Source organism: Panulirus ornatus, chromosome 55 (genome assembly GCF_036320965.1).
Source record: "Panulirus ornatus isolate Po-2019 chromosome 55, ASM3632096v1, whole genome shotgun sequence".
Lineage (NCBI taxonomy): Eukaryota > Metazoa > Arthropoda > Malacostraca > Decapoda > Palinuridae > Panulirus > Panulirus ornatus.
The window spans coordinates 29,228,598-29,254,902 of NC_092278.1; the positions used below are offsets into that span (position 1 = coordinate 29,228,598).

Sequence of the window (26,305 nt, forward strand, 5' to 3'; positions counted from 1 at the left end):
ATGCAGTGGAATTTCTTAAAAAAGGGGTTGACTGTATTGTTGACTGGTTGGTAAGATTATTTAATGTATGTATGACTCATGGTGAGGTGCCTGAGGATTGGCGGAATGCTTGCATAGTGCCATTGTACAAAGGTAAAAGGGATAAAAGCGAGTTCTCAAGTTACGGTGGTATAAGTTTGTTGAGTATTGCTGGTAAATTATATAGGAGGGTATTGATTGAGAGGGTGAAGGCATGTACAGAGCATCAGATTAGGGAAGAGCAGTGTGGTTTCAGAAGTGGTAGAGGATGTGTGGATCAGGTGTTTGCTTTGAAGAATGTATATGAGAAATACTTAGAAAAGCAAATGGATTTGTATGTAGCATTTATGGATTTGGATAAGGCATAAGATAGAATTGATAGAGATTCTCTGTGGAAGGTTAAAGAATATATGGTGTGGGAGGCAAGTTGTTAGAAGCAGTGAAATTTTTTTATTGGGGATGTAAGGCTTGTGTACATGTAGGAAGAGAGGAAAGTGATTGGTTCTCATTGAGTGTTGGTGTATGGCAGGGGTGGGTGATGTCTCCATGGTTGTTTAATTTGTTTATGGATGGGGTTGTTAGGGAGGTGAATGCAAGAGTTTTGGAAAGAGGGGCAAGTATGCAGTCTGTTGTGGATGAGAGAGCTTGGGAAGTGAGTCAGATGTTGTTCGCTGATGATATAGCAGCGGTGGCTGATTCATGTGAGAAACTGCAGAAGCTGGTGACTGAGTTTGATAAAGTGTGTGAAAGAAGAAAGCTGAGAGTAAATGTGAATAAGAGCAAGGTTATTAGGTAGAGTAGGGTTGAGGGACAAGTCAGTTGGGAGGTAAGTTTGAAAGGATAAAAAGTGGAGGAAGTGAAGTGTTTTAGATATCTGGGAGTAGATTTGGCAGCGGATGGAACCATGGAAGCGGAAGTGAATCATAGGGTCGGGGAAGGGGGCAAAAGTTCTGGGAGCGTTGAAGAATGTGTGGAAGTCGAGAACTTTATCTTGGAAAGCAAAAATGGGTATGTTTGAAGGAATAGTGGTTCCAACAATGATATATGGTTGCGAGGTGTGGTCTATCGATAGAATTGTGTGGAGGAGGGTGGATGTGCTGGAAATAAGATGTTTGAGGACAGTATGTGGTATAAGGTGGTTTTTTTGAGTAAGTAATGAAAGGGCAAGAGAGATGTGTGGTGTTAAAAAGAGTGTGGTTGAGAGAGCAGAAGAGGGTGTTTTGAAATGGTTTGGTCACATGGAGAGAATGAGTAAGGAAAGATTGACCAAGAGGATATGTGTGTCAGAGGTGGAGGGAACGAGGAGAAGTGAGAGACCAAATTGGAGGTGTAAAGATGGAGTGAAAAAGATTTTGAGTGATTGGGGCCTGAATATGCTGGAGGGTGAAAGGTGTGCAAGGAATAGAGTGAATTTGAACGATGTGGTATACCAGGGTTGACGTGCTGTCAATGGACTGAACCAGGGCATGTGAAGTGTCTGGGGTAAACCATGAACAGTTCTGTGGGGCCTGGATGTGGAAAGGGAGCTGTGGTTTCAGTGCATTATACATGACAGCTAGAAACTGAGTGTGAACGAATGTGGCCTTTGTTGTCTTTTCCTAGTGCTACCGCGCGCACATGCGGGGGAGGGGGTTGTTATTTCATGTGTGTTGGGGTGGCGATGGAAATGAATAAGGGCAGACAGTATGAATTATGTACATGTGTATATATGTATATGTCTGTGTGTGTATATATATGTATACATTGAGATGTAAAGTTATGTATATTTGTGTGTGTGGATGTGTATGTATATACATGTGCATGTTGGTGGGTTGGGCCATTCTTTCGTCTGTTTCCTTGTGCTACCTCGTTGATGCGGAAGACAGCGACAAAGTATAATAAATATATATGAAATATGAATAGCCAGAAAATGGGAAAAAGTTTTATTGGTAGTGTTTTATGTTTTCAATCTAGAAGTAATGATGCCCTTTGCAGTGTGATGATTTAGGAGATAGTGATTTCAAAGAGTGAATGTTTGAAAAGAGATAATGCATCAGTGTTGTTATTGTATACACGTATTTAATTATATTTTCATAAATACACTTATCTATGGGTTTTCAGAAAAGAAGAGTGAATGTTGGGGTGAAGAGGGTGGTGAGAGTAAGTGAGCTTGGGAAGGAGACTTGTGTGAGGAAGTACCAGGAGAGACTGAGTACAGAATGGAAAAAGGTGAGAACAATGGAAGTAAGGGGAGTGGGGGAGGAATGGGATGTATTTAGGGAATCAGTGATGGATTGCGCAAAAGATGCTTGTGGCATGAGAAGAGTGGGAGGTGGGTTGATTAGAAAGGGTAGTGAGTGGTGGGATGAAGAAGTAAGAGTATTAGTGAAAGAGAAGAGAGAGGCATTTGGACGATTTTTGCAGGGAAAAAATAAAATTGAGTGGGAGATGTATAAAAGAAAGAGACAGGAGGTCAAGAGAAAGGTGCAAGAGGTGAAAAAAAGGGCAGATGAGAGTTGGGGTGAGAGAGTATCATTAGATTTTAGGGAGAATAAAAAGATGTTCTGGAAGGAGGTAAATAAAGTGCGTAAGACAAGGGAGCAAATGGGAACTTCAGTGAAGGGTGCAAATGGGGAGGTGATAACAAGTAGTGGTGATGTGAGAAGGAGATGGAGTGAGTATTTTGAAGGTTTGTTGAATGTGTTTGATGATAGAGTGGCAGATATAGGGTGTTTTGGTCGAGGTGGTGTGCAAAGTGAGAGGGTTAGGGAAAATGATTTGGTAAACAGAGAAGAGGTAGTAAAAGCTTTGCGGAAGATGAAAGCCGGCAAGGCAGCAGGTTTGGATGGTATTGCAGTGGAATTTATTAAAAAAGGGGGTGACTGTATTGTTGACTGGTTGGTAAGGTTATTTAATGTATGTATGACTCATGGTGAGGTGCCTGAGGATTGGCGGAATGCGTGCATAGTGCCATTGTACAAAGGCAAAGGGGATAAGAGTGAGTGCTCAAATTACAGAGGTATAAGTTTGTTGAGTATTTCTGGTAAATTATATGGGAGGGTATTGATTGAGAGGGTGAAGGCATGTACAGAGCATCAGATTGGGGAAGAGCAGTGTGGTTTCAGAAGTGGTAGAAGATGTGTGGATCAGGTGTTTGTTTTGAAGAATGTATGTGAGAAATACTTAGAAAAGCAAATGGATTTGTATGTAGCATTTATGGATCTGGAGAAGGCATATGATAGAGTTGATAGAGATGCTCTGTGGAAGGTATTAAGAATATATGGTGTGAGAGGCAAGTTGTTAGAAGCAGTGAAAAGTTTTTATCGAGGATGTAAGGCATGTGTACGTAGGAAGAGAGGAAAGTGATTGGTTCTCAGTGAATGTAGGTTTGCGGCAGGGGTGTGTGATGTCTCCATGGTTGTTTAATTTGTTTATGGATGGGGTTGTTAGGGAGGTGAATGCAAGAGTTTTGGAAAGAGGGGCAAGTATGAAGTCTGTTGGGGATTAGAGAGCTTGGGATGTGAGTCAGTTGATGTTCGCTGATGATACAGCGCTGGTGGCTGATTCATGTGAGAAACTGCATAAGCTGGTGACGGAGTTTGGTAAAGTGTGTGAAAGAAGAAAGTTAAGAGTAAATGTGAATAAGAGCAAGGTTATTAGGTACAGTAGGGTTGAGGGTTATGTCAATTGGGAGGTGAGTTTGAATGGAGAAAAAGTGGAGGAAGTGAAGTGTTTTAGATATCTGGGATTGGATCTGGCAGCGGATGGAACCATGGAAGCGGAAGTGGATCATAGGGTGGGGGAGGGGGCGAAAATTCTGGGAGCCTTGAAGAATGTGTGGAAGTCGAGAACATTATCTCGGAAAGCAAAAATGGGTATGTTTGAAGGAATAGTGGTTCCAACAATGTTTTATGGTTGTGAGGCGTGGGCTATGGATAGAGTTGTGCGCAGGAGGATGGATGTGCTGGAAATGAGATGTTTGAGGACAATGTGTGGTGTGAGGTGGTTTGATCGAGTAAGTAACGTAAGGGTAAGAGAGATGTGTGGAAATAAAAAGAGCGTGGTTGAGAGAGCAGAAGAGGGTGTTTTGAAATGGTTTGGGCACATGGAGAGAATGAGTGAGGAAAGATTGACCAAGAGGATATATGTGTCGGAGGTGGAGGGAACGAGGAGAAGAGGGAGACCAAATTGGAGGTGGAAAGATGGAGTGAAAAAGATTTTGTGTGATCGGGGCCTGAACATGCAGGAGGGTGAAAGGAGGGCAAGGAATAGAGTGAATTGGAGCGATGTGGTATACCGGGGTTGACGTGCTGTCAGTGGATTGAATCCAAGGCATGTAAAGCGTCTGGGGTAAACCATGGAAAGCTGTGTAGGTATGTATATTTGCGTGTGTGGACGTATGTATATACATGTGTATGGGGGTGGGTTGGGCCATTTCTTTCATCTGTTTCCTTGCGCTACCTCGCAAACGCAGGAGACAGCGACAAAGCAAAAAAAAAAAAAAAAAAACATCTATCACCTGTTGTTATTGTATATGCTTTAACTTTTTTTTTCATAAATACACTCACCTGAATCACCTGTAAAACCCTCAAACTTGAGTACAACCAGAGCTAGTGGCAACAACTGTGCATTTCTTCCACTCACCAGGTGATAGGTTCGATGGTTGATCTTGCAGGTTTATTTTCCAGATGAAGGGTTGTTTTTGTTCTTTCTACCTCCTGTTTTTTCCAGTATTTATTTGAGTGTCTGGATTATTATTACTTCATGCATGAGACAAAAAAGAATGAAAGAGAACTGTATTATTTAGAAAACATAAATGGCAAACACAGTATACCATATCATTTGCAAAATATTATTTGAATGTTTTGCTTAGGAAGACTTTTATTACTTTTGCTTGTTTTCTCCTGCATTTTTCTGAATATGTAGATGATTATTGATTCTTGCTTTATTAGAGAACCTACTGAGGAGATTTGTGTAGAAAAAAAAGAAAAAAAAGTTTAACAATTACTGATTATATGATTTGTGTTCTGAACTGAAAGTGATTGCAAATGTCATTTGGTAGATGGCAGTTTCACCTCTAACACCCATTTTTTTCTTTTATTTTCTGAATAGATAGATAATGATTAATCTTTCTGTACATTGTTTATATTATATTTTTGTCATTAAGGAACTTGAATGGCAGATTTTAGTGTGTTTGTAGGGCCTCTTATCCCTAAACATGCATTTGCAGTGAAAATCACTGAGCTGAACTTTGTGTAAGTTAGAAATGCTTGATTTTTCTGTCCCTGTTGCAAAAATTTGGGCAGCATCTTTGTATAGGCATTGATGTGAATGTGTTAAGCAATTGAGAAGGCATAGGGACTGATTGGATGTGTGGCTGACATACGTTGGAAGGAATGTTAAGGGTGAGAAAGGAGTGTATGACTGCTTTGAAATGAATATTTTCTAGACTTTTGGTGTGAGGGTTCCATTAGCTTCTCTGCATTACCCTTTCTTTGTTGTTGGTATGATATGATGCATTATGTAGGAGTGTTCCCACCATCATTTGATATTCCAGCTGATGTTTGCTTCTGCTAGTTACACATAGATGTCACTGTCAGCTTACTGCCGTATCTGAAAAAATATCATGCCTCTCAGTCATCCATGGATTGTTGTAGAAGTTACTTGTACAGTGCATCATTTTGCCATTTGTGGATGCTTGCCATGATATGTTACATTTGGCTGTTATATAGGGGAAGGCTTTTGTGCTTTCAAGTTTATGTTGACAAGAATGAGAAGAGAAATATGTTTGAAGAAGGCAGAGCTAGAATTAGAGCAGAACTGCAGAGCCTGCAGGTATTATTGTTGGCCCCCATATGTTTTTAAAGGCAACACATGTTTAAGGCTTATTGTGGATAGAAGCATATGTCACTCTCAGTGTGAAATCTTTGTACAACTGGTTGCAGAGGCAAGCATTTGTAATGGTGTGAGCACCAGTAACCTGCCTCAGTGTGCCTCAAGCTATCTTGAGTGAAGGCTTTTCTTTCTTTACTCTTCCAGGCTGCCACTTCATTTGAGAATTTCACCGCTGGGTGCTGCATTTTTTCCACCTATGCTTTAAGATGGTTGACTCTTACATTTCAAAGGAGGAGAAAGCCTGAAGTCGTAACTAAAATAAGAAAATATAGGTGCACATGAAATTTCTAGGTGCATGATCAGGAGGCTGCTTCCTGTAAAATCTCATCAGTACCATTCCTCTTTCAAGAGATCAAGACCTTATGGACCCAAAACATAGAATACCTCAGGAACCTTGCCAGTTCCATATCCAGATATCTACAGATGGTATTTAAGGGCAAAAAATAGATGACAGAGTACTAAAATGTAATAGAACCATCACTTTTGAAAATGTTTGGAGAGGCGAACAAAGTCTTTTGCAGACCCTGGAGAATATTTCTAGGCATTTTTGGCAGTGAAGATTAATATTTGTACATGAATGAAAGTACTATGAATTGTGTTTAGGCTATACATGTATATTGTAAGGGTGCTATAATTTTACACTGTACTAGTGTAATAGCTTTCCTTGGTACTAGTGTAATAGCTTTACACTGTTGCAGTTATAGGATTACACTGTAGCAGTTATAGCATTTCACTGTAGTGATGCTGCAGCTTACTCTTTAGTAGTGTTATAGCTGTGCACTGTAGTCATGTTTTAGCATTGAATTGCTGTGCTTTGTCCTGTAGGCTTTGCATTATAGTTTTATAAACTGTGAAATTGTGAACTCATTTGTATGGCAATCTTTCCTCACAATGCAGTTACATAGAGTCATTAAGGAATTACATACACCCATGTCACATGATCTCTTGTGTAAGCCTCCACTCCCTCTTACCAAAGATAAAGCTTGATTGTGATGGAAATTTAATTAGTTGTAGAATAAAGAGACAGTTTTCTGTACAAGAGCTTATATATTTGACCTTATGATTATTTGTTCATTTAGTCAATTGCATAAAGTTCTGCCGGTGTCATCAGTACATTGATAGTGTATGAATTAACGCAATGAATTATGTGTGTAGTGTGCTTAGTGTACATAATGTGAAATCGTACCTAGAAAGAAACCATGAAGTGTGAACTGTGCCTGGGTGTGTATTGTGTGAAATGATGTTTGGAAAAACTTTAACTATTGGACACTTTCTGTCTGCCCACCTCCACCCCTGTCCTCTCAACACCAAGTATTTTTCTTTATGATATGTAATATAGACATATTCTGTACAGATTTTTTTTCCATACTGGGAGAGGGTCATTTTAGAGGAACTGTATAGTTAATAGGTTAAGGAGGTGCTGATGTATTGAGATATTATTTGTTAGCACAGGCAGATGACTGTGAAATAATGGATCATTATTTTCAGGTGCTGTCCCATACTGATTCAAGAGATGGTATCTTGTGTTTCTCAGCTGATAATGCTTGCTCATGCAGGCCGCATCTCTCGCCTTCCCTCCCTAGACACAATTGAAGCATGCATGAAGCTATCCCCACATATTGTGCAGGCTCTGTGGGACACTAAGAACCCACTACTTCAGCTGCCTAATGTGACAGAAGATTCCCTCAGGTGAGCACTGTTTCACACTATTATAATATTTTTGTGCTTGCTTATTATTTCCCATGTTAGCGAGGTAGTGCCTGGAACCAAAGAAAAGGCCTTCTTTGCTCACATTCATTTTCTAGTTGCCATGTGTGATGCACCAAAACCACAGACCTATCTGTTGTTTTCCCTGCCACTTCATATGCCTAAGTTCAGCCCATTGATTGCACATAATCCCCTGAATATGATATAGCTTCAGGTCACTCTATCCCATGCATGCCTAACGCCCTTGTGCGTGTTAGGGTAGTGAACTCCCTTTCTGCATAATCTTTGATGTTCCCAGGACCTTTGTCCCTCCCCTACCCTGTGACTCACTTCAACTCCCATTGTTCCATTTGCTACCATATTCACTTGCAGGTACCTAAAGCTCTTCTCTTCATCTGGGTTTTATTCTTTCAAATTTACTCCCCCAACTAACATGTCTTTACTGCTAAACATACTAACCCTAATTGATTTGCATTTACTCACATTTTTCTCCTCTCACACACACTCAAAAGTCAAACTCCAGCTTCTTTAGTGTCTGACTGGAATCTGCCACTAAAGCTGTGTCAGTGATCATCACTTGACCCACATCTCAGGTTTGACCCATCCCAGCAGACTGCATACCTAACTATCTTTCCAAGACCCTTGCTTTAACTTCATACACCATCTCAGTTTTGAACAGACTAAATATCCATGGTAACATTCAACTTCTGCTTCTGACCCGCCTTCACCTGGAGCCACTCGCCTAACTTTATAATTAGACTTGCATGCACGGGTTACTTTTTTGGCAAAAACTCCTTGTTGCCTTTGATAGCTTTCATTCCCCTTTAATATATTCACAACAGCTTTTACATGCATCTCTGTCAACCCTGTCATATGCTTTCTTCAGATCCATAAATGCAACATACAAATCCTTTTGTTTCTCTAAGTATTTCTTCACACATTCATCAAAGCAGACACCTGATCCACACATCCCTACCACTCCTGAAACCTCATTATATGTCTGCAGTCTGATGCTCTTTACAAACCATCACCCTCTCAAACACCACTATTCCATACAGCTTACCTGGTTCACTCCCACAAAATTATCCCTCTGTAATTCGAACACCCACATTTGTCTTCCATTTCTTTATACAGTAGCACTATATAGGCATTCTGCCAATCCTTAGGCACCTGATTATGATCCATACATACATTGAAAAATCCTAACCAACCAGTTGACAGCACAGTCAACCCATTTCTTAAGAAGTTGAGTTGCAGTACTTTTCACTTCAGCCACCTTGCCCCATTCATCTCACAGAAGATTTTCACCACCTCTTCTTTTTTCACCAAACCACTTGCCTTGACACACTCACTTTTCATTCCAAACTCCACTTCTGCCTCTCTGTCATCAGACACAACAGTATTTCAAAGTACTCACTTTGTTTACTCTTTCCCTCATCTCTGCCTGATATCACTTTCCCATTTGCTCCTTTTACTGTTATCCTATTTATTCTCTTGTTCTTCTCAGATTGTTATCCTCTTGATATCCTGTTGCTTTCTCTTGTACATATCTGAATTACTTGCACTCCTACCTTGTAAGTAAAGCCCATAAATGTCTTTTCTTTTTCATTGTTAACTTTGTTATCCCACTACTCACTCTCCTTTTTCACCTGCCCATCTCCCACCTTCTTTTAGCCACACACTTCTTTCATACTTGTCAGTGCTGCTTTCCTAAATACCTCCCATTCCTCACTTATTCCTCTGGCTACATTTACTCTCACCTTTTGCCGCTCTACACTCAGTCTCTCCTGGTATCTCTTCACATGAGCCTCATTTATAAGCTTACTTTCACCACTCTCTGCTCTCCTTCATTATGTGATATATCATATCTGTCCCTGGGGATGGGGAGAAAGAATATTTCCCACATATTACCTGCATGTTGTAGAAGGCAACTGGGGGGGGGGGGGGGGCTGCTGGGAACCCCCCTTGTATCTAAATTTCTAAAAAGGGAAACAGAAGAATGATTCAAGCGGGGAGTGCTCATCTTCCTCAAAGGCTCAGATTGGGGTGTCTAAATGTGTGTGGATGTAACCAAGACTAGAAGAAAGGAGAGATAGGTGGTACGTTTAAGGAAAGAAACCAGGATGTTCTGGATCTGAGTGAAACGAAGCTCTAGGGTAAAGGGGAAGAGTTGCCTGGCAAATTCTTAGGAGTAAAGTCAGGGGTTGGTGAGATGACAAGAGCTAAGGAAGTAGTAGCAATACTCCTGAAGCAGGAGTTGTGGGAGTATGTGATAGAGTGTAAGGAAGTAAATTCTAGATTGGTGTTGGTAAAACTGAAAGTGGATGGAGAGAGAGAGAGAGAGAGAGGGGTGATTATTGGTGCTTGTGCACCTGGTCATGAGAAGAAAGATCATGAGAGGCAAGTGTTTTGAGAGCAGTTGAGCGAGTGTAGTAGCAGCTTTGATGCACTAGACTGGGTTATAGTGCTGAGTGATTTAAATGTGAAGGTGAGTAATGTGGCAATTGAGGGTATAATTGGTGCACATGGGGTGTTCAGTTTGGTGAATGGAAATGGTGAAGAGCTTGTGGATTTGTCTGCTGAAAAAAGACTGGTGATTGGGAATACCTGGTTTAAGAAGAGAGATATACATAAGTATACGTATGTGAGTAGGGAGAGATGGTCAGAGGGCATTATTGGACTACGTGTTAATTGATAGGCATGTTAAAGAGACTTTTTGATGTTAATGTGCTTAGAGGGGCACCTGGAGGGATATCTGATCACTATCTTATGGAGGCAAAGGTGAACTTTGTAGAAGCTTTCTGAAAAGAAGAATGTTGGGGAGAAGAGAGCAGTGAGAGTAAGTGAACTTGGAAAGAAGACTTGTGTGAGGAAGTGTCAGGAGAGATTGAGTGTAGAATGGCAAAAGGTGAGAGCAAATGATGTGAGGGGAGTGGGTGAGGAATGGGTTGTATTTAGGGAATCAGTGATGGCTTGCACAAAAGATGCATGTGATATGAGAAAAGTGGAAGGTGGGCAGATTAGAAAGGGTAGTGAGTGGTGGGATAAAGAAGTAAGATTGTTAGTGAAAGAGAAAAGAGAGTTGTTTGGATGATATTTGCAGGGAAGCAGTGCAAATGGCTGGGAGATGTATAAACGAAAGCGGCAAGAGATCTAGAGAAAGATGCAAGAGTTGAAAAAGTGGGCAGTGAGAGTTGGGGTGAGAGAGTATCATTACATTTTAGGGAAATTGAAAATTTGTTTTGGAAGGAGGTAAATAATGTGCATAAGACAAGAGAACAAATGGGAACATCGGTGAAGGGAGCAGGTGGGGAAGTGATAAAAGGTAGTGATGGAGTGATAAGGAGATGGAGTGAGTATTTTGAAGGTTTGTTGAATGTGTCTGATGATAGAGTTGCAGATATAGTTTTTTTTGGTCAGGGTGGTGTATGAAGTGAGAGGGTCATTGAGAATGACTTGGTGAAGAGAGAAGAGGAAGTGAAAGTTTTGTGGAAGATGAAATCTGGCAAGGCGGTGGGTTTGGATGGTATTGCAGTGGAATTTATTAGAAAAGGGGGTGACTGTGCTGTTGATTGGTTGGTAAAGATATTCACAGTATGTATGGATTATGGTGAAGTGCCTGAGGATTGGTAGAATGTATGCACTGTGCCCATGTACAAAGGCAAAGGTGATAAAGGTGAGTTCTCAAACTACAGAGGTATAAGTTTGTTGGGTAATCCTGGGACATTATATGGGAGGGTATTGATTGAGAGGGTGAAAACATGTACAGAGCATCATATTAGGGAAGAGCAGTGTGGTTTCTGAAGTGGTAGAGAATGTGTGGGTCAGGAGTTTGCTTTGAGTAATGTATGTGAGAAAGAAAAACGGGTGCATTTGTATGCAGCATTATGGATCTGGAGAAGGCATATGATAGGGTTGATAGAGATGCTTTGTGGAAGGTTATAAGAGTATTTGGTGTGGGAGGTAAGTTACTAGAAGCAGTGAAAAGATTTTACCAAGGATGTATGGCATATGTACATGTAGGAAGAGAGGAAAGTGATTGGTTCCCAGTGAATGTTGGTTTGCGGCAGGGGTGTGTGATGTCTTCATGGCTGTTTAATTTGTTTTTGGATGGGGTTGTTAATGAGGTGAATGCAAGAGTTTTAGAAAGAGGGGCAAGTATGCCGTCTTTTGTGGATGAGAGGGCCTGTGAAGTGAGTCAGTTGTTGTTTGCTGATGATACAGCTCTAGTGGCTGATTTGTCAGAGAAGCTGCAAAAGTTGGTGACTGAATTGAAAGTAAATGTGAATAAGAGCAAGGTTATTAGGTTCAGTAGGGTTGAGGTACAAGTTAATTGGGATGTAAGCTTGAATGGAGAAAAACTGGAGGAAGTGAAGTGTTTTGAATATATGGGAGTGGACTTACCAGTGGATGAAACCATGGAAGCGGAAGTGAGTCCCAGGGTTGGGGAGGGGCAAAAGTTCTGGAAGTGATGAAGAGTATGTGGAAGGAGAGAACATCATCTCAGAGAGCAAAAATGGGTATGTTTGATGGAATGTTATATGGTTGCAAGGCATGGGCTGTAAATAGGGTGGTATAGAGGAGGGTGGATGTGTTGTAAATGAAATGTTTGAGGACAGTACGTGGTGTGGTGTGAGTAAGTAATGTGAGGGTAAGAGAGATGTGTGGAATAAAAAGAGTGTGGTTGAGAGAGCAGAAGAAGGTGTGTTGAGATGGTTTGGACATATGGAGAGACTGAGTGAGGAAAGATTGGTGAAGAGGATATATGTGTCAGAAGTGGGAGACCAAATTTGAGGTGGAAGGATGGAGTGAAAAAGGTCTTCAGCAATTGGGGACTGAACATACAGGAGGGTGAGAGGCGTGCAAGGAATAGAGTGAATTAGAACAGTATGGTATACCTGGGTCGACATGCTGTCAATGGATTGAACCAGGGCACGTGAAGCGTCTGGTGTAGACCATGGAAAGGGAGCTGTGATTTTGGTGCATTACACATGACCGTTAGAAACTGAGTGTGAACAAATGGGGCCTTTTTTTCTGTGTTCCCGGTGCTGCCTCGATGAAGCAGGGGATTGCGATGCTATTTTCCTGTGGGGCGGGGTAGCAACAGTAATGGATGAAGGCAAGCAAGTATGAATATGTGCATGTGTATATATGTATTGTCTGCATATCTATACGTAAATGTTGATATGTATATGTATACATATGTGCGTATGTGGGTATTTATGTACATACATGTATATATGAGTGGATGGGCCATTCTTCGTCTGTTTCCTGGCGCTACCTCACTGACGGGCAAAACAGTGATTATGTATTATAATTAATATTTTCATTTAATTTTGCTTTGTCTCTGTCTCCCGCATTAGCGAAGTACCACAAGGAAACAGACGAAAGAATGGCCCAACCCTCCCACATACACATGTATATACATACACATCCACACACGCAAATATACATACCTATACATCTCAACATATACATATATATATATATATACACACAGACATACATATGTATACATGTACATAATTCATACTGCCTGCCTTTCTTCATTCCCATCACCACCTTGCCACACATGAAATAACAACCCTCTGCTCCCGCATGTGTGTGAGGTAGCGTGAGGAAAAGACAACAAAGGCCACATTCGTTCACACTCAGTCTCTAGCTGTCATGTATAATGCACTGAAACCACAGCTCCCTTTCCACATCCAGGCCCCACAGAAATTTCTATGGCTTATCCCAGACGCTTCACATGCCCTGGTTCAATCCATTGACAGCACGTCGACCCCGGTATACCACATGATTCCAATTCACTCTATTCCTTGCACACCTTTCACCCTCCTGCATGTTCAGGCCCCGATCACTCAAAATCTTTTTCACTCCATCTTTCCACCTCCAATTTGGTCTCCCACTTCTCTTCGATCCCTCCACCTCTGACACATATATCCTCTTGGTCAATCTTTCCTCACTCATTCTCTCCATGCGACCAAACCATTTCAAAACACCCTCTTCTGCTCTCTCAACCACACTCTTTTTATTACCACATATCTCTCTTACCCTTTCATTCCTTACTCGATCAAACCACCTCACATCACATATTGCCCTCAAACATCTCATTTCCAGCACATCTACCCTCCTCTGCACAACTCTATCCAGAGCCCACACCTTGCAACCATATAACGTTGTTGGAACCACTATACCTTCAAACATACCCATTTTTGCTTTCCGAGATAATGTTCTCGGCTTCCACACATTCTTCAAGGCTCCCAGAATTTTCGCCCCCTCCCTTACCCTATGATTCACTTCCGCTTCCATGGTTCCATCCGCTGCCAAATCCACTCCCAGATATCTAAAACACTTCACTTCCTCCAGTTTTTCTCCATTCAAACTTACCTCCCAATTGACTTGTCCCTCAACCCTACTGTACCTAATAACCTTGCTTTTATTCACATTTATTCTCAGCTTTCTTCTTTCACACACTTTACCAAACTCAGTCACCAGCTTCTGCAGTTTCTCACATGAATCAGCCACCAACGCTGTATCATCAGCGAACAACAACTGACTCACTTCCCAAGCTCTCTCATGCAGAACAGACTGCATACTTGCCCCTCTTTCCAAAACTCTTGCATTCACCTCCCTAACAACCCCATCCATAAACAAATTGAACAACCATGGAGACATCACACACCCCTGCCGCAAACCAACATTCACTGAGAACCAATCACTTTCCTCTCTTCCTACACGTACATATGCCATACATCCTCGACAAAAACTTTTCACTGCTTCTAACAACTTGCCACCAACACCATATATTCTTAATACCTTCCACAGAGCATCTCTATCAACTCTATCATATGCCTTCTCCAGACCCATAAATGCTAAATACAAATCCATTTGCTTTTCTAAGTATTTCGCACATACATTCTTCAAAGCAAACACCTGATCCACCCATCCTCTACTACTTCTGGAACCACACTGCTCTTCCCCAATCTGATGCTCTGTACATGCCTTCAACCTCTCAATCAATACCCTCCCATATAATTTACCAGGAATACTCAGCAAACTTATACCTCTGTAATTTGAGCACTCACTTTTACCCCCTTTACCTTTGTGCAATGGCACTGTGCAAGCATTCCACTAATCCTCAGGCACCTCACCATGAGTCATACATACATTGAATAACCTTACCAACCAGTCAACAACACAGTCACCCCTTTTTTTAAGAACTTCCACTGCAATACCATCCAAACCCGCCGCCTTGCCGGCTTTCATCTTCTGCAAAGCTTTTACTACCTCTTCTCTGTTTATCAAATCATTTTCCCTAACCCTCTCACTTTGCACACCACCTTGATCAAAACTCTCTATATCTGCCACTCTATCATCAAACACATTCAACAAACCTTCAAAATACTCACTCCATCTCCTTCTCACATCACCAATACTTGTTATCACCTCCCCATTTGCCCCCTTCACTGAAGTTCCCATTTGTTCCCTTGTCTTACACACTTTATTTACCTCCTTCCAAAACATCTTTGTATTCTCCCTAAAATTTAATGATACTCTCTCACCCCAACTCTCATTTGCCCTCTTTTTCACCTCTTGCACTTTCTCTTGACCTCTTGCCTCTTTTATATACATCTCCTGCTCATTTGCATTATTTCCCTGCAAAACTTCTCCAAATGTCTCTCTCTTCTCTTTCACTAATAATCTTACTTCTTCATCCCACCACTCACTACCCTTTCTAATCTGCCCACCTCCCACGCTTCTCATGCCACAAGCATCTTTTGTGCAAGCCATCACTGCTTCCCTAAATACATCCCATTCCTCCCCCACTCCCCTTACTTCCATTGTTCTCACCTTTTTCCACTCTGTACTTAGTCTCTCCTGGTACTTCCTCACACAAGTCTCCTTCCCAAGCTCACTTACTCTCACCACTCTCTTCACTCCAACATTCTCTCTTCTTTTCTGAAGACTACAAATCTTCACCTTCGCCTCAACAAGATAATGATCAGACATCCCTTCAGCTGCACCTCTCAGCACATTAACATCCACAAGTCTCTCTTTTGCGCACCTATCAATTAACACATAATCCAATAATGCTCTCTGGACATCTCTCCTACTTACATATGTATACTTATGTATATCTCTCTTTTTAAACTAGGTATTCCCAATCACCAGTCCTTTTTCAGCACATAAATCTGCAAGCTCTTCACCGTTTCCATTTACAACACTGAACACCCCATGTATAACAATTATTCCCTCAACAGCCACATTACTCACCTTTGCATTCAAATCACCCATCACTATAACTCGGTCTTGTGCAACAAAACTACAAACACAGTCACTCAGCTGCTCCCAAAACACTTGCCTCTCTTGATCTTTCTTCTCATGGCCTAGGTGCATATGCACCAATAATCACCCATCTCTCTCCATGAACTTTCAGTTTTACCCATATCAATCTAGAGTTTACTTTCTTACACTCTATCCCATACTCCCACCACTACTGTTTCAGGAATAGTGCTACTCCTTCCCTTGCTCTTGTCCTCTCACTAACCCCTGACTTTACTCCCAAGACATTCCCAAACCACTTTTCTCCTTTACCCTTGAGCTTCGTTTCACTCAGAGCCAAAATATCCAGGTTCCTTTCCTCAAACGTACTACCTATCTCTCCTTTTTTCTCATCTTGGCTAAATCCACATACATTTAGACACCCCAATCTGAGCCTTCGAGGAGGATGAGCACTCCCCGGATGACTCCTTCTTCTGTTTCCCCTTTTAGAAAGTTAAAGTACAAGGAGGGGAAAGTTTCCAGCCCCCCACTCCCGTCCCCTTTAGTCGCCTTCTACGACACGTGAGGAATGCGTGGGAAGTATTCTTTCTCCCCTATCCCCAGGGATGATAGATTAGTAAATAATTCAATAATCATATCATCTTTCTTTCATACTATTCGCCATTTCCCGCGTTAACGAGGTAGCGTTTAGAACAGAGGACTGGGCCTTTGAGGGAAATCCTCATCTGGCCCCCTTCTCTGTTCCTTCTTGGGAGGGGGGGGGGGATTTCCAGCCCCCCGCTCCCTTCCCTTTTAGTCGCCTTATAAGGCACGCAGGGAATACGTGGGAAGTATTCTTTCTCCCCTATCCCCAGGAAAAAATGCTCTTATTAGCATTAAAAGTATTTCATGCATACCAAACAGTAAAGGAACTTTCATATTTATTTCATCTTATTCCTTTTCTAAATCCATAAATGCTGCACATATCTTCTCAAGCACTTTCTCCATGACTTTTGTAAATATAAAGATCTGGTCTACATACCATCCTCCCTTCCAAAACTCATTCTTTTCTTCACCTTAAAGGGGATCACAAATCCTTTTACTGTGAAAAACCACAATCCTCCCATTCACGTTACTAAATATGCAAAAAATACTTGTTCCTTCACAACTTATGCAATTATTTTAGCACCTTTGCCTTCGTAGAATAAACCAATTCACTCTAATTGTCAATCATGTGACCACTTTTCCATGTTTCTGTACACACCTTCCAGATCCATTCAACAGCAGTTTCACATCCACTTTTATTCATCTTACTCACCATTCCATCTGTACCCCAAGGTTTATAAACATTACTGCCCTTATCCCTTCCTCATCCACCGTTTTCTATCAAAACAATCTTCATTTTGAGATTTTGAGTGATTGGGGCCTAAACATGCATGAGGGTGAAATATTTACATGGGATTGAGTGAATTGGAACTATGTGGTATACTGGGATCGACATGCTGTCAGTAGACTGAACCAAGGCCTGTGAAGCATCCTTGGTAAACTATGCAAAGGTCTGTGGAGCCTGGTTTTGGATAGGAAGCTGTGGTTTCAGTGCATTATACATGACAGCTAGAGATTGAATGTTTGATGATGCAGCCTTTCTTTATATGTTCCTGGCACTACCTCATTAACAGCGGAAACAGTGATCAAGCAGGAAAATGTAATTTTTTTTTTCTTTTTTTTTTTTTTTTTTGCCGCTGTCTCCCGCGTTTGCAAGGTAGCGCAAGGAAACAGATGAAAGAAATGGCCCAACCCACCCCATACACAATGTATATACATACACGTCCACACACGCAAATATACATACCTATACATCTCAATGTACACATATATATACACACACAAACGCATACATATATACCCATGCACACAATTCACACTGTCTGCCTTTATTCATTCCCATCGCCACCTCGCCACACATGGAATACCATCCCCCTCCCCCCTCATGTGTGCGAGGTAGCACTAGGAAAAGACAATAAAGGCCCCATTCATTCACACTCAGTCTCTGGCTGTCATGCAATAATGCCCGAAACCACAGCTCCCTTTCCACATCCAGGCCCCACACAATTTTCCATGGTTTACCCCAGACGCTTCACATGCCCTGATTCAATCCACTGACAGCACGTCAACCCCGGTATACCACATCGATCCAATTCACTCTATTCCTTGCCCTCCTTTCACCCTCCTGCATGTTCAGGCCCCGATCACACAAAATCTTTTTCACTCCATATTTCCACCTCCAATTTGGTCTCCCACTTCTTGTTCCCTCCAACTCCGACACATATATCCTCTTGGTCAATCTTTCCTCACTCATTCTCTCCATGTGCCCAAACCATTTCAAAACACCCTCTTCTGCTCTCTCAACCACACTCTTTTTATTTCCAAACATCTCTCTTACCCTTACATTACTTACTTGATCAAACCACCTCACACCACACATTGTCCTCAAACATCTCATTTCCAGCACATCCACCCTCCTGCGCACAACTCTATCCATAGCCCATGCCTCGCAACCATACAACATTGTTGGAACCACTATTCCTTCAAACATACCCATTTTTGCTTTCCGAGATAATGTTCTTGACTTCCACACATTCTTCAAGGCTCCCAGGATTTTTGCCCCCTCCCCCACCCTATGAATCACTTCCACTTCCATGGTTCCATCCGCTGCCAGATCCACTCCCAGATATCTTAAACACTTTACTTCCTCCAGTTTTTCTCCATTCAAACTTACCTCCCAATTGACTTGACCCTCAACCCTACTCTACCTAATAACCTTGCTCTTATTCACATTTACTCTTAACTTTCTTCTTTCACACATGTAATATAAATATAAAAAAGATGGTGTATGTGAATTAAAGGAAAGAAAATGAGAATTTGAGAAAAATAATGAAAATTCAAAGTTTAGCATCCTGTTCTGGAATAGGGTTAACAGACGTGGGGGGGGGGGTCATTTAATGAGAGTATACATTGGTTAGGTTTGAGAGAATGTGGATGACAAAGGATGAATCATATCATTTATTATTTTTATTTATTTTGCTTTGTCGCTGACTCCCGCATTTGCGAGGTAGCATAAGGAAACAGAAGAAAGAAATGGCCCAACCCACCCCCATACACATGTATATACACACACGTCCACACACGCAAATATACATACCTATACATCTCAATGTACACATTTATATACACACACAGACACATACATATATACCCATTCACACAATTCACACTGTCTGCCTTTATTCATTCCCATCGCCACCTCGCCACACATGGAATACCATCCCCCTCCCCCTCATGTGTGCGAGGTAGCGCTAGGAAAAGATAACAAAGGCCCAATTGTTCACACTCAGTCTCCAGCTGTCATGCAATAATGCCCGAAACCACAGCTCCCTTTCCACATCCAGGCCCCACACAACTTTCCATGGTTTACCCCAGATGCTTCACATGCCCTGATTCAATCCACTGACAGCACGTCAACTCCGGTATACCACATCGATCCAATTCACTCTATTCCTTGCCCTCCTTTCACCCTCCTGCATGTTAAGGCCCCGATCACTCAAAATCTTTTTCACTCCATCTTTCCACCTCCAATTTGGTCTCCCACTTCTCCTCGTTCCCTCCACCTCCGACACATATATCCTCTTGGTCAATCTTTCTTCACTCATTCTCTCCATGTGTCCAAACCATTTCAAAACACCCTCTTCTGCTCTCTCAACCACGCTCTTTTTATTTCCACACATCTCTCTTACCCTTACATTACTTACTCGATCAAACCACCCCACACCACATAATGTCCTCAAACATCTCATTTCCAGCACATCCACCCTCCTGCGCACAACTCCTCTATCCATAGCCCACACCTCGCAACCATACAACATTGTTGGAACCACTATTCCTTGAAACATACCCATTTTTGCTTTCCGAGATAATGTTCTCGACTTCCACACATTCTTCAAGGCTCCCAGGATTTTCGTCCCCTCCCCCACCCTATGATTCACTTCCACTTCCATGGTTCCATCCGCTGCCAGATCCACTTCCAGATATCTAAAACACTTTACTTCCTCCAGTTTTTCTCCATTCAAACTTACCTCCCAATTGACTTGACCCTCAACCCTACTGTACCTAATAACCTTGCTCTTATTCACATTTACTCTTAACTTTCTTCTTTCACACACTTTACCAAACTCAGTCACCAGCTTCTGCAGTTTCTCACATGAATCAGCCACCAGCGCTGTATCATGAGCGAACAACAACTGACTCACTTCCCAAGCTCTCTCATCCACAACAGACTTCATACTTGCCCCTCTTTCCAAAACTCTTGCATTCACCTCCCTAACAACCCCATCCATAATCAAATTAAACAACCATGGAGACATCACACACCCCTGCCGCAAACCTACATTCACTGAGAACCAATCACTTTCCTCTCTTCCTACACGTACACATGCCTTACATCCTCGATAAAAACTTTTCACTGCTTCTAACAACTTGCCTCCCACACCATATATTCTTAATACCTTCCACAGAGCATCTCTATCAACTCTATCATATGCCATCTCCAGATCCATAAATGCTACATTTAAATCCATTTGCTTTTCTAAGTATTTCTCACATACATTCTTCAAAGCAAACACCTGATCCACACATCCTCTACCACTTCTGAAACCACAATGCTCTTCCCCAGTCTGATGCTCTGTACATGCCTTCACCCTCTCAATCAATACCCTCCCATATAATTTAGCAGGGATACTCAACAAACTTATACCTCTGTAATTTGAGCACTCACTTTTATCCCCTTTGCCTTTGTACAATGGCACTATGGACGCATTCCGCCAATCCTCAGGCACCTCACCATGAGTCATACATACATTAAATAACCTTACCAACCAGTCAACAATACAGTCACCCCCTTTTATAATAAATTCCACTGCAATACCATGCAAACCTGCTGCCTTGCCGGCTTTCATCTTCCGCAAAGCTTTTACTACCTGTTCTCTGTTTACCAAATCATTTTCCCTAACCCTCTCACTTTGCACACCACCTTGACCAAGACACCCTATATCTGCCACTCTATCATCAAACACATTCAACAAACCTTCAAAATACTCACTCCATCTCCTTCTCACATCACCACTACTTGTTATCACCTCCCCATTAGCGCCCTTCACTGAAGTTCCCTGTCAATTAACACGTGATCCAATAACACTCTCTGGCCATCTCTCCTACTTACATATGTATACTTATGTATATCTCGCTTTTTAAACCAGGTATTCCCAATCACCATTCCTTTTTCAGCACGTAAGTCTACAAGCTCTTCACCATTTCCATTTACAACACTGAACACCCCATGTATACCAATTATTCCCTCAACTGCCACATTACTCACCTTTGCATTCAAATCACCCATCACTATAACCCAGGTCTTGTTCATCAACACCACTAACACACTCATTCAGCTGCTCCCAAAACACTTGCCTCTCATGATCTTTCTTCTCACGCCCAGGTGCATATGCACCAATAATCACCCATCTCTCTCCATCAACTTTCAGTTTTACCCATATTATATCATATGTTACCAAAATCCACATGTATTGAATTTGAGGCTTTTGTAAAGTAATCTATCTCTGTTGATATGTTAAATGTTCGTAGTAATCTGTGGAGAGTGGATGCATTACTTAAAAGACAAAGAAATTGAAGAAACACTGAGAAAATTTGTGTCTGTTGATAAATCACCATTTTTGCCATAGACAAGGGTGGAGATGATGATTCAGATGTCTAACAACTCTCCTTATTATGGAAAAGTGATGATTTTTTATCCATGCTCAAGTACAGTCAGTATGTTGTACAGGGTTACTTGTAGTAGGATTGCTTACTAGGCACTAAGGCAAAATGGTGACTGGTTCAGTTGGGCAGTAGTTTAGAAATGTGTGAATGTATGAATGGTTGTAGAGAACTGCTGTGGTAGGAAGTATGGTATGTGCAGCATTTGCACCCTTTGGTGTGTGGTCAGCTGTACTTGTGTTATATTGCAACAGCTCATTTTGTAATGAAAATGTGGGAGTAATGTAGGTGCCTACTCCATGTCAAGATTTTTGTATCATATTGAACTATATCGCAACATTATTGTACCTAGAATGCTGATGATTAGGGCTTCAGGTGAGTGGTGATGGAATAGGTTGGGAATGGAGTGAATGGTTTGTTAAGCCTTCCTCATTCAGTTTATTTATTTCGGTATGCAATGATTATGTTTGCTCTGTGGTTATTTTTTTGTCTAAGTGATGAAAATATCAGTAACAGTAATTTGACTCATATTCAAATTTGTTCTCCATAGGGAATGAGAATATTAAAAATTCTTGAAATTTCCCACAAGTTGCCTCATTTCTTTAGCCTGAGTGTTTTGTAAATGTCTCGAATGTACTTGTTAACTGTTTCCTTGCTGTGACAGTGTTAATTTAAGGAAAGGCATTGTAAACTCAGATATTGTAGCTTACTGTTTTAGGCCTTGTCAGTATGATGGAAAGTAGACAAAATTCAAGCAGCAGTCAAATTGTTAAAACACGGACAACATAAGATTTTGATAGGAAGGAAATATGGGGGATCGAGTGGAGGAAGGTTAAAGAGAGGGGAGAATTAAGGTGCCGAGAGTCAGGAGTATTTCTTATCTGAGCCTGAGACATCTATCCCCAAGTAACAAGGACTGTTTTTTATTGATCCTGAAGTTATATGATTAGAGGTTAAGGAGTCTTGCCTATGGTATGTAGAGTAACTTGCATTCCGTATGAACTCTCATGAATGGATCTCTACTTGCTTTCTCAGTTTGTTCCTTGATTTCTTCAGCAGTAATCATACCATAGGAGCCTTATGATTTCAGAATTTGGGGATTATGAGGTTGTTTAGGGCAGTCAGCAACTGATGATGTTCTGTTAAAGAGTGGGTTGTAAAATATAAAGGCTCGACGGAGGACATAGGGAAAGTGAATGCATTTGATGGAAACAGAGGAACATAGAAAGTATTTAGGAGAGTGTATATGAGAAGAATGTATCTGTACATAGTAGATGGGGATGCATGTATGTTGATGTAAAGGTAAGTTGAAGAGATGTATAGTATGTTCAAAAAGGTGAATAATTTTATGTTCAGGATGAGAATGGGTAAGGAGGACTGTAAGGAAATGTGCCATAACTAACGTTTGGAAAGATTTCTTTGCAGGCTTAATACTGTATGATACGAAGTTGCATGTTGAATCCAGATTTATTGAGTTGATTTTTTTGACAGGCATTTTGTGAGCAAGCGTCGACCAGTGAAGACTATTGAACACCTTTTATCCCTGTCATCAACAGAAAGGCATCATATTTTGCGATCTCTGACAGAGGAAGAATTCACTGATGTTTTGGTAGTCTGTAGGAAGATGCCAAAAGTTGAAATGGAGATAAACTATGAAGGTGAGATACCCATGAGAATTCTTGGATGTTTATCTTTATGTAGCAAAAATGTGTAGAAACGATGCAGACTAGTTGAGGATATTGGCAGTTTATTTTTATGCTGCATTACTTTTTTCACCTGAGCGATATAAGAAATAATCCAAATTACTTTTTTCTGTCTGTTGTTAGTGCAACCATGCATCTCTCTAATATGGGAAACAGCAGACAAGTATGAAAGAAGGAAAACTTTTATTCAAAAGACCCTCTAAAAACAGGGTACTCTTACAGACGACTGTGCCAGAAGATGACTGAGATTTTTAAAAGCTGTGTTCCCTGTCCAGGGTTCAAATGTGACATGTAGTGTATATATATATATTTGTCTGCCCATCAACATATTTGTCACTCCATCTGAGCTGCGATAGATTAAAGTTCAAGCTACCTTTACATACTTGCCGCTCCATCTGAGCTGCGATAGATTAAGGTTCAAGCTACCTCCATCAAGTTAAGGTTGGGACACATGTACAGAAAACAAAATCCTGGTGTGTGTGTCTGGTAACCTATATGAGGCCATGGCATTCAGGTTCCTTATCCAGGTTCGAATCCGACCCTTGATGTGTGTATGCAGTAAACCCTCGATTCAGCAGACTGATAGGGAAAGAGAATGTTCGTTAATGCCGAAAGTCTGATGAATCAAATGTAACCTATGCGCCATTATTTAATACAATATACAGTTCACACACTTTTTTTTAACTCCTCTATCACTTGAAGCCATTTTGAATTGTAATGATTGCAGAATCATTTGATGGTCACAATTCTCTGTATACAACCTGACTGCACAATAGCTTGAGGCAAATTGAAACTGAAACAAAGTGAATATACCCCAATGCTACCAGAAACAAGTGCGATATGCGTATGGTGCAGTGTTTGAGATTTTTTAAATTTTCAGGTTATTATTTTATTTACTTATCATACTTTGTAGGAAGAGAGGAAAGTGATTGGTTCTCAGTGAATGTAGGTTTGCGGCAGGGGTGTGTGATGTCTCCATGGTGTTAATTTGTTTATGGATGGGGTTGTTAGGGAGGTGAATGCAAGAGTTTTGGAAAGAGGGGCAAGTATGAAGTCTGTTGGGGATGAGAGAGCTTGGGAAGTGAGTCAGTTGTTGTTCGCTGATGATACAGCGCTGGTGGCTGATTCATGTGAGAAACTGCAGAAGCTGGTGACTGAGTTTGGTAAAGTGTGTGAAAGAAGAAAGTTAAGAGTAAATGTGAATAAGAGCAAGGTTATTAGGTACAGTAGGGTTGAGGGTCAAGTCAATTGGGAGGTGAGTTTGAATGGAGAAAAAGTGGAGGAAGTGAAGTGTTTTAGATATCTGGGAGTGGATCTGGCAGCGGATGGAACCATGGAAGCGGAAGTGGATCATAGGGTGGGGGAGGGGGCGAAAATTCTGGGAGCCTTGAAGAATGTGTGGAAGTCGAGAACAGTATCTCGAAAGCAAAAATGGGTATGTTTGAAGGAATAGTGGTTCCAACAATGTTGTATGGTTGCGAGGCGTGGGCTATGGATAGAGTTGTGCGCAGGAGGATGGATGTGCTGGAAATGAGATGTTTGAGGACAATGTGTGGTGTGAGGTGGTTTGATCGAGTAAGTAACGTAAGGGTAAGAGAGATGTGTGGAAATAAAAAGAGCGTGGTTGAGAGAGCAGAAGAGGGTGTTTTGAAATGGTTTGGGCACATGGAGAGAATGAGTGAGGAAAGATTGACCAAGAGGATATATGTGTCGGAGGTGGAGGGAACGAGGAGAAGAGGGAGACCGAATTGGAGGTGGAAAGATGGAGTGAAAAAGATTTTGTGTGATCGGGGCCTGAACATGCAGGAGGGTGAAAGGAGGGCAAGGAATAGAGTGAATTGGAGCGATGTGGTATACTGGGGTTGACGTGCTGTCAGTGGATTGAATCAAGGCATGTGAAGCGTCTGGGGTAAACCATGGAAAGCTGTGTAGGTATGTATATTTGTGTATGTGGACGTATGTATATACATGTGTATGGGGGTGGGTTGGGCCATTTCTTTCGTCTGTTTCCTTGCGCTACCTCGCAAACGCGGGAGACAGCGACAAAGCAAAAAAAAAAAAAAAAAAAAAAAAACCTTTGTCGCTGTGTCCCGTGTTAGCAAGGTAGCGCAAGAAAGCAGATGAAAGAATGGCCCAACCCACCCACATACACATATATATACATACACATCCACACACAGCACATATACATACCTATACATCTCAACGTATACATATATATACACACACACAGACATATTCATATATACACATATACATAATTCATACTGTCTGCCCTTATTCATTCCTGTCACCACCCTGCTACACAGGAAATGACAACCCCCCTCCCCCGCATGTGCACGAGGTAGCGCTAGGAAAAGACAACAAAGGCCACATTCGTTCACACTCAGTCTCTAGCTGTCATGTATAATGCACCGAAACAGGTTATTTTCAGGTTATTATTAATTGATATATTATTATTTGATTGATCAGTTCATTCCAAAATCCATTATGTCAGTGTCTGTTAAAGAAGAGAGAATGTTGGGGAGAAGAGAGTGGTGAGAGTGTGACCTTGGAAAGGAGACTTGTGTGAGGAAGTACCAGGAGAGATTGAGTGTAGAATGGCAAAAGGTGAGAGCAAATGACATGAGGGGAGTGGGTGGAGTGGGTGAGGTATGGGATGTATTTAGGGAAGCAGTGATGGCTTGTGCAAAAGATTCCTGAGAAAGATGGGAGGTGGGCAGATTAGCGAGGGTAGTGAGTGGTGAGATGAAGAAGTAAGGTTGCTTGTGAAAGAGAAAATAGAGTTGTTTGGATGATGCTTGCAGGGAAGGAGTGCAAATGATTGGGAGATGCATAAAAGAAATTGTCAGGAAATCAAGAGAAAGGTGCTAAGGTTGAAAAAGAGGGCAAATGAGAGTTGGGGTGAGAGA

At 41.5% G+C, this 26,305-nt stretch overlaps 1 protein-coding gene across 3 annotated transcripts in view; it reads left to right on the plus strand.

The window, feature by feature from the left end:
* The window catches only part of Sec63 (translocation protein Sec63), a 249,369-nt gene that overhangs the window by 116,149 nt on the left and 106,915 nt on the right, over positions 1–26,305 (plus strand). For all 3 annotated transcript variants that reach the window (XM_071693313.1, XM_071693314.1, XM_071693312.1), the window contains exons 8-9: positions 7,381–7,581; positions 23,182–23,348. In XM_071693313.1, the coding sequence (XP_071549414.1) occupies positions 7,381–7,581; positions 23,182–23,348 (368 nt within the window). The remainder of the gene's footprint in view (positions 1–7,380; positions 7,582–23,181; positions 23,349–26,305) is intronic.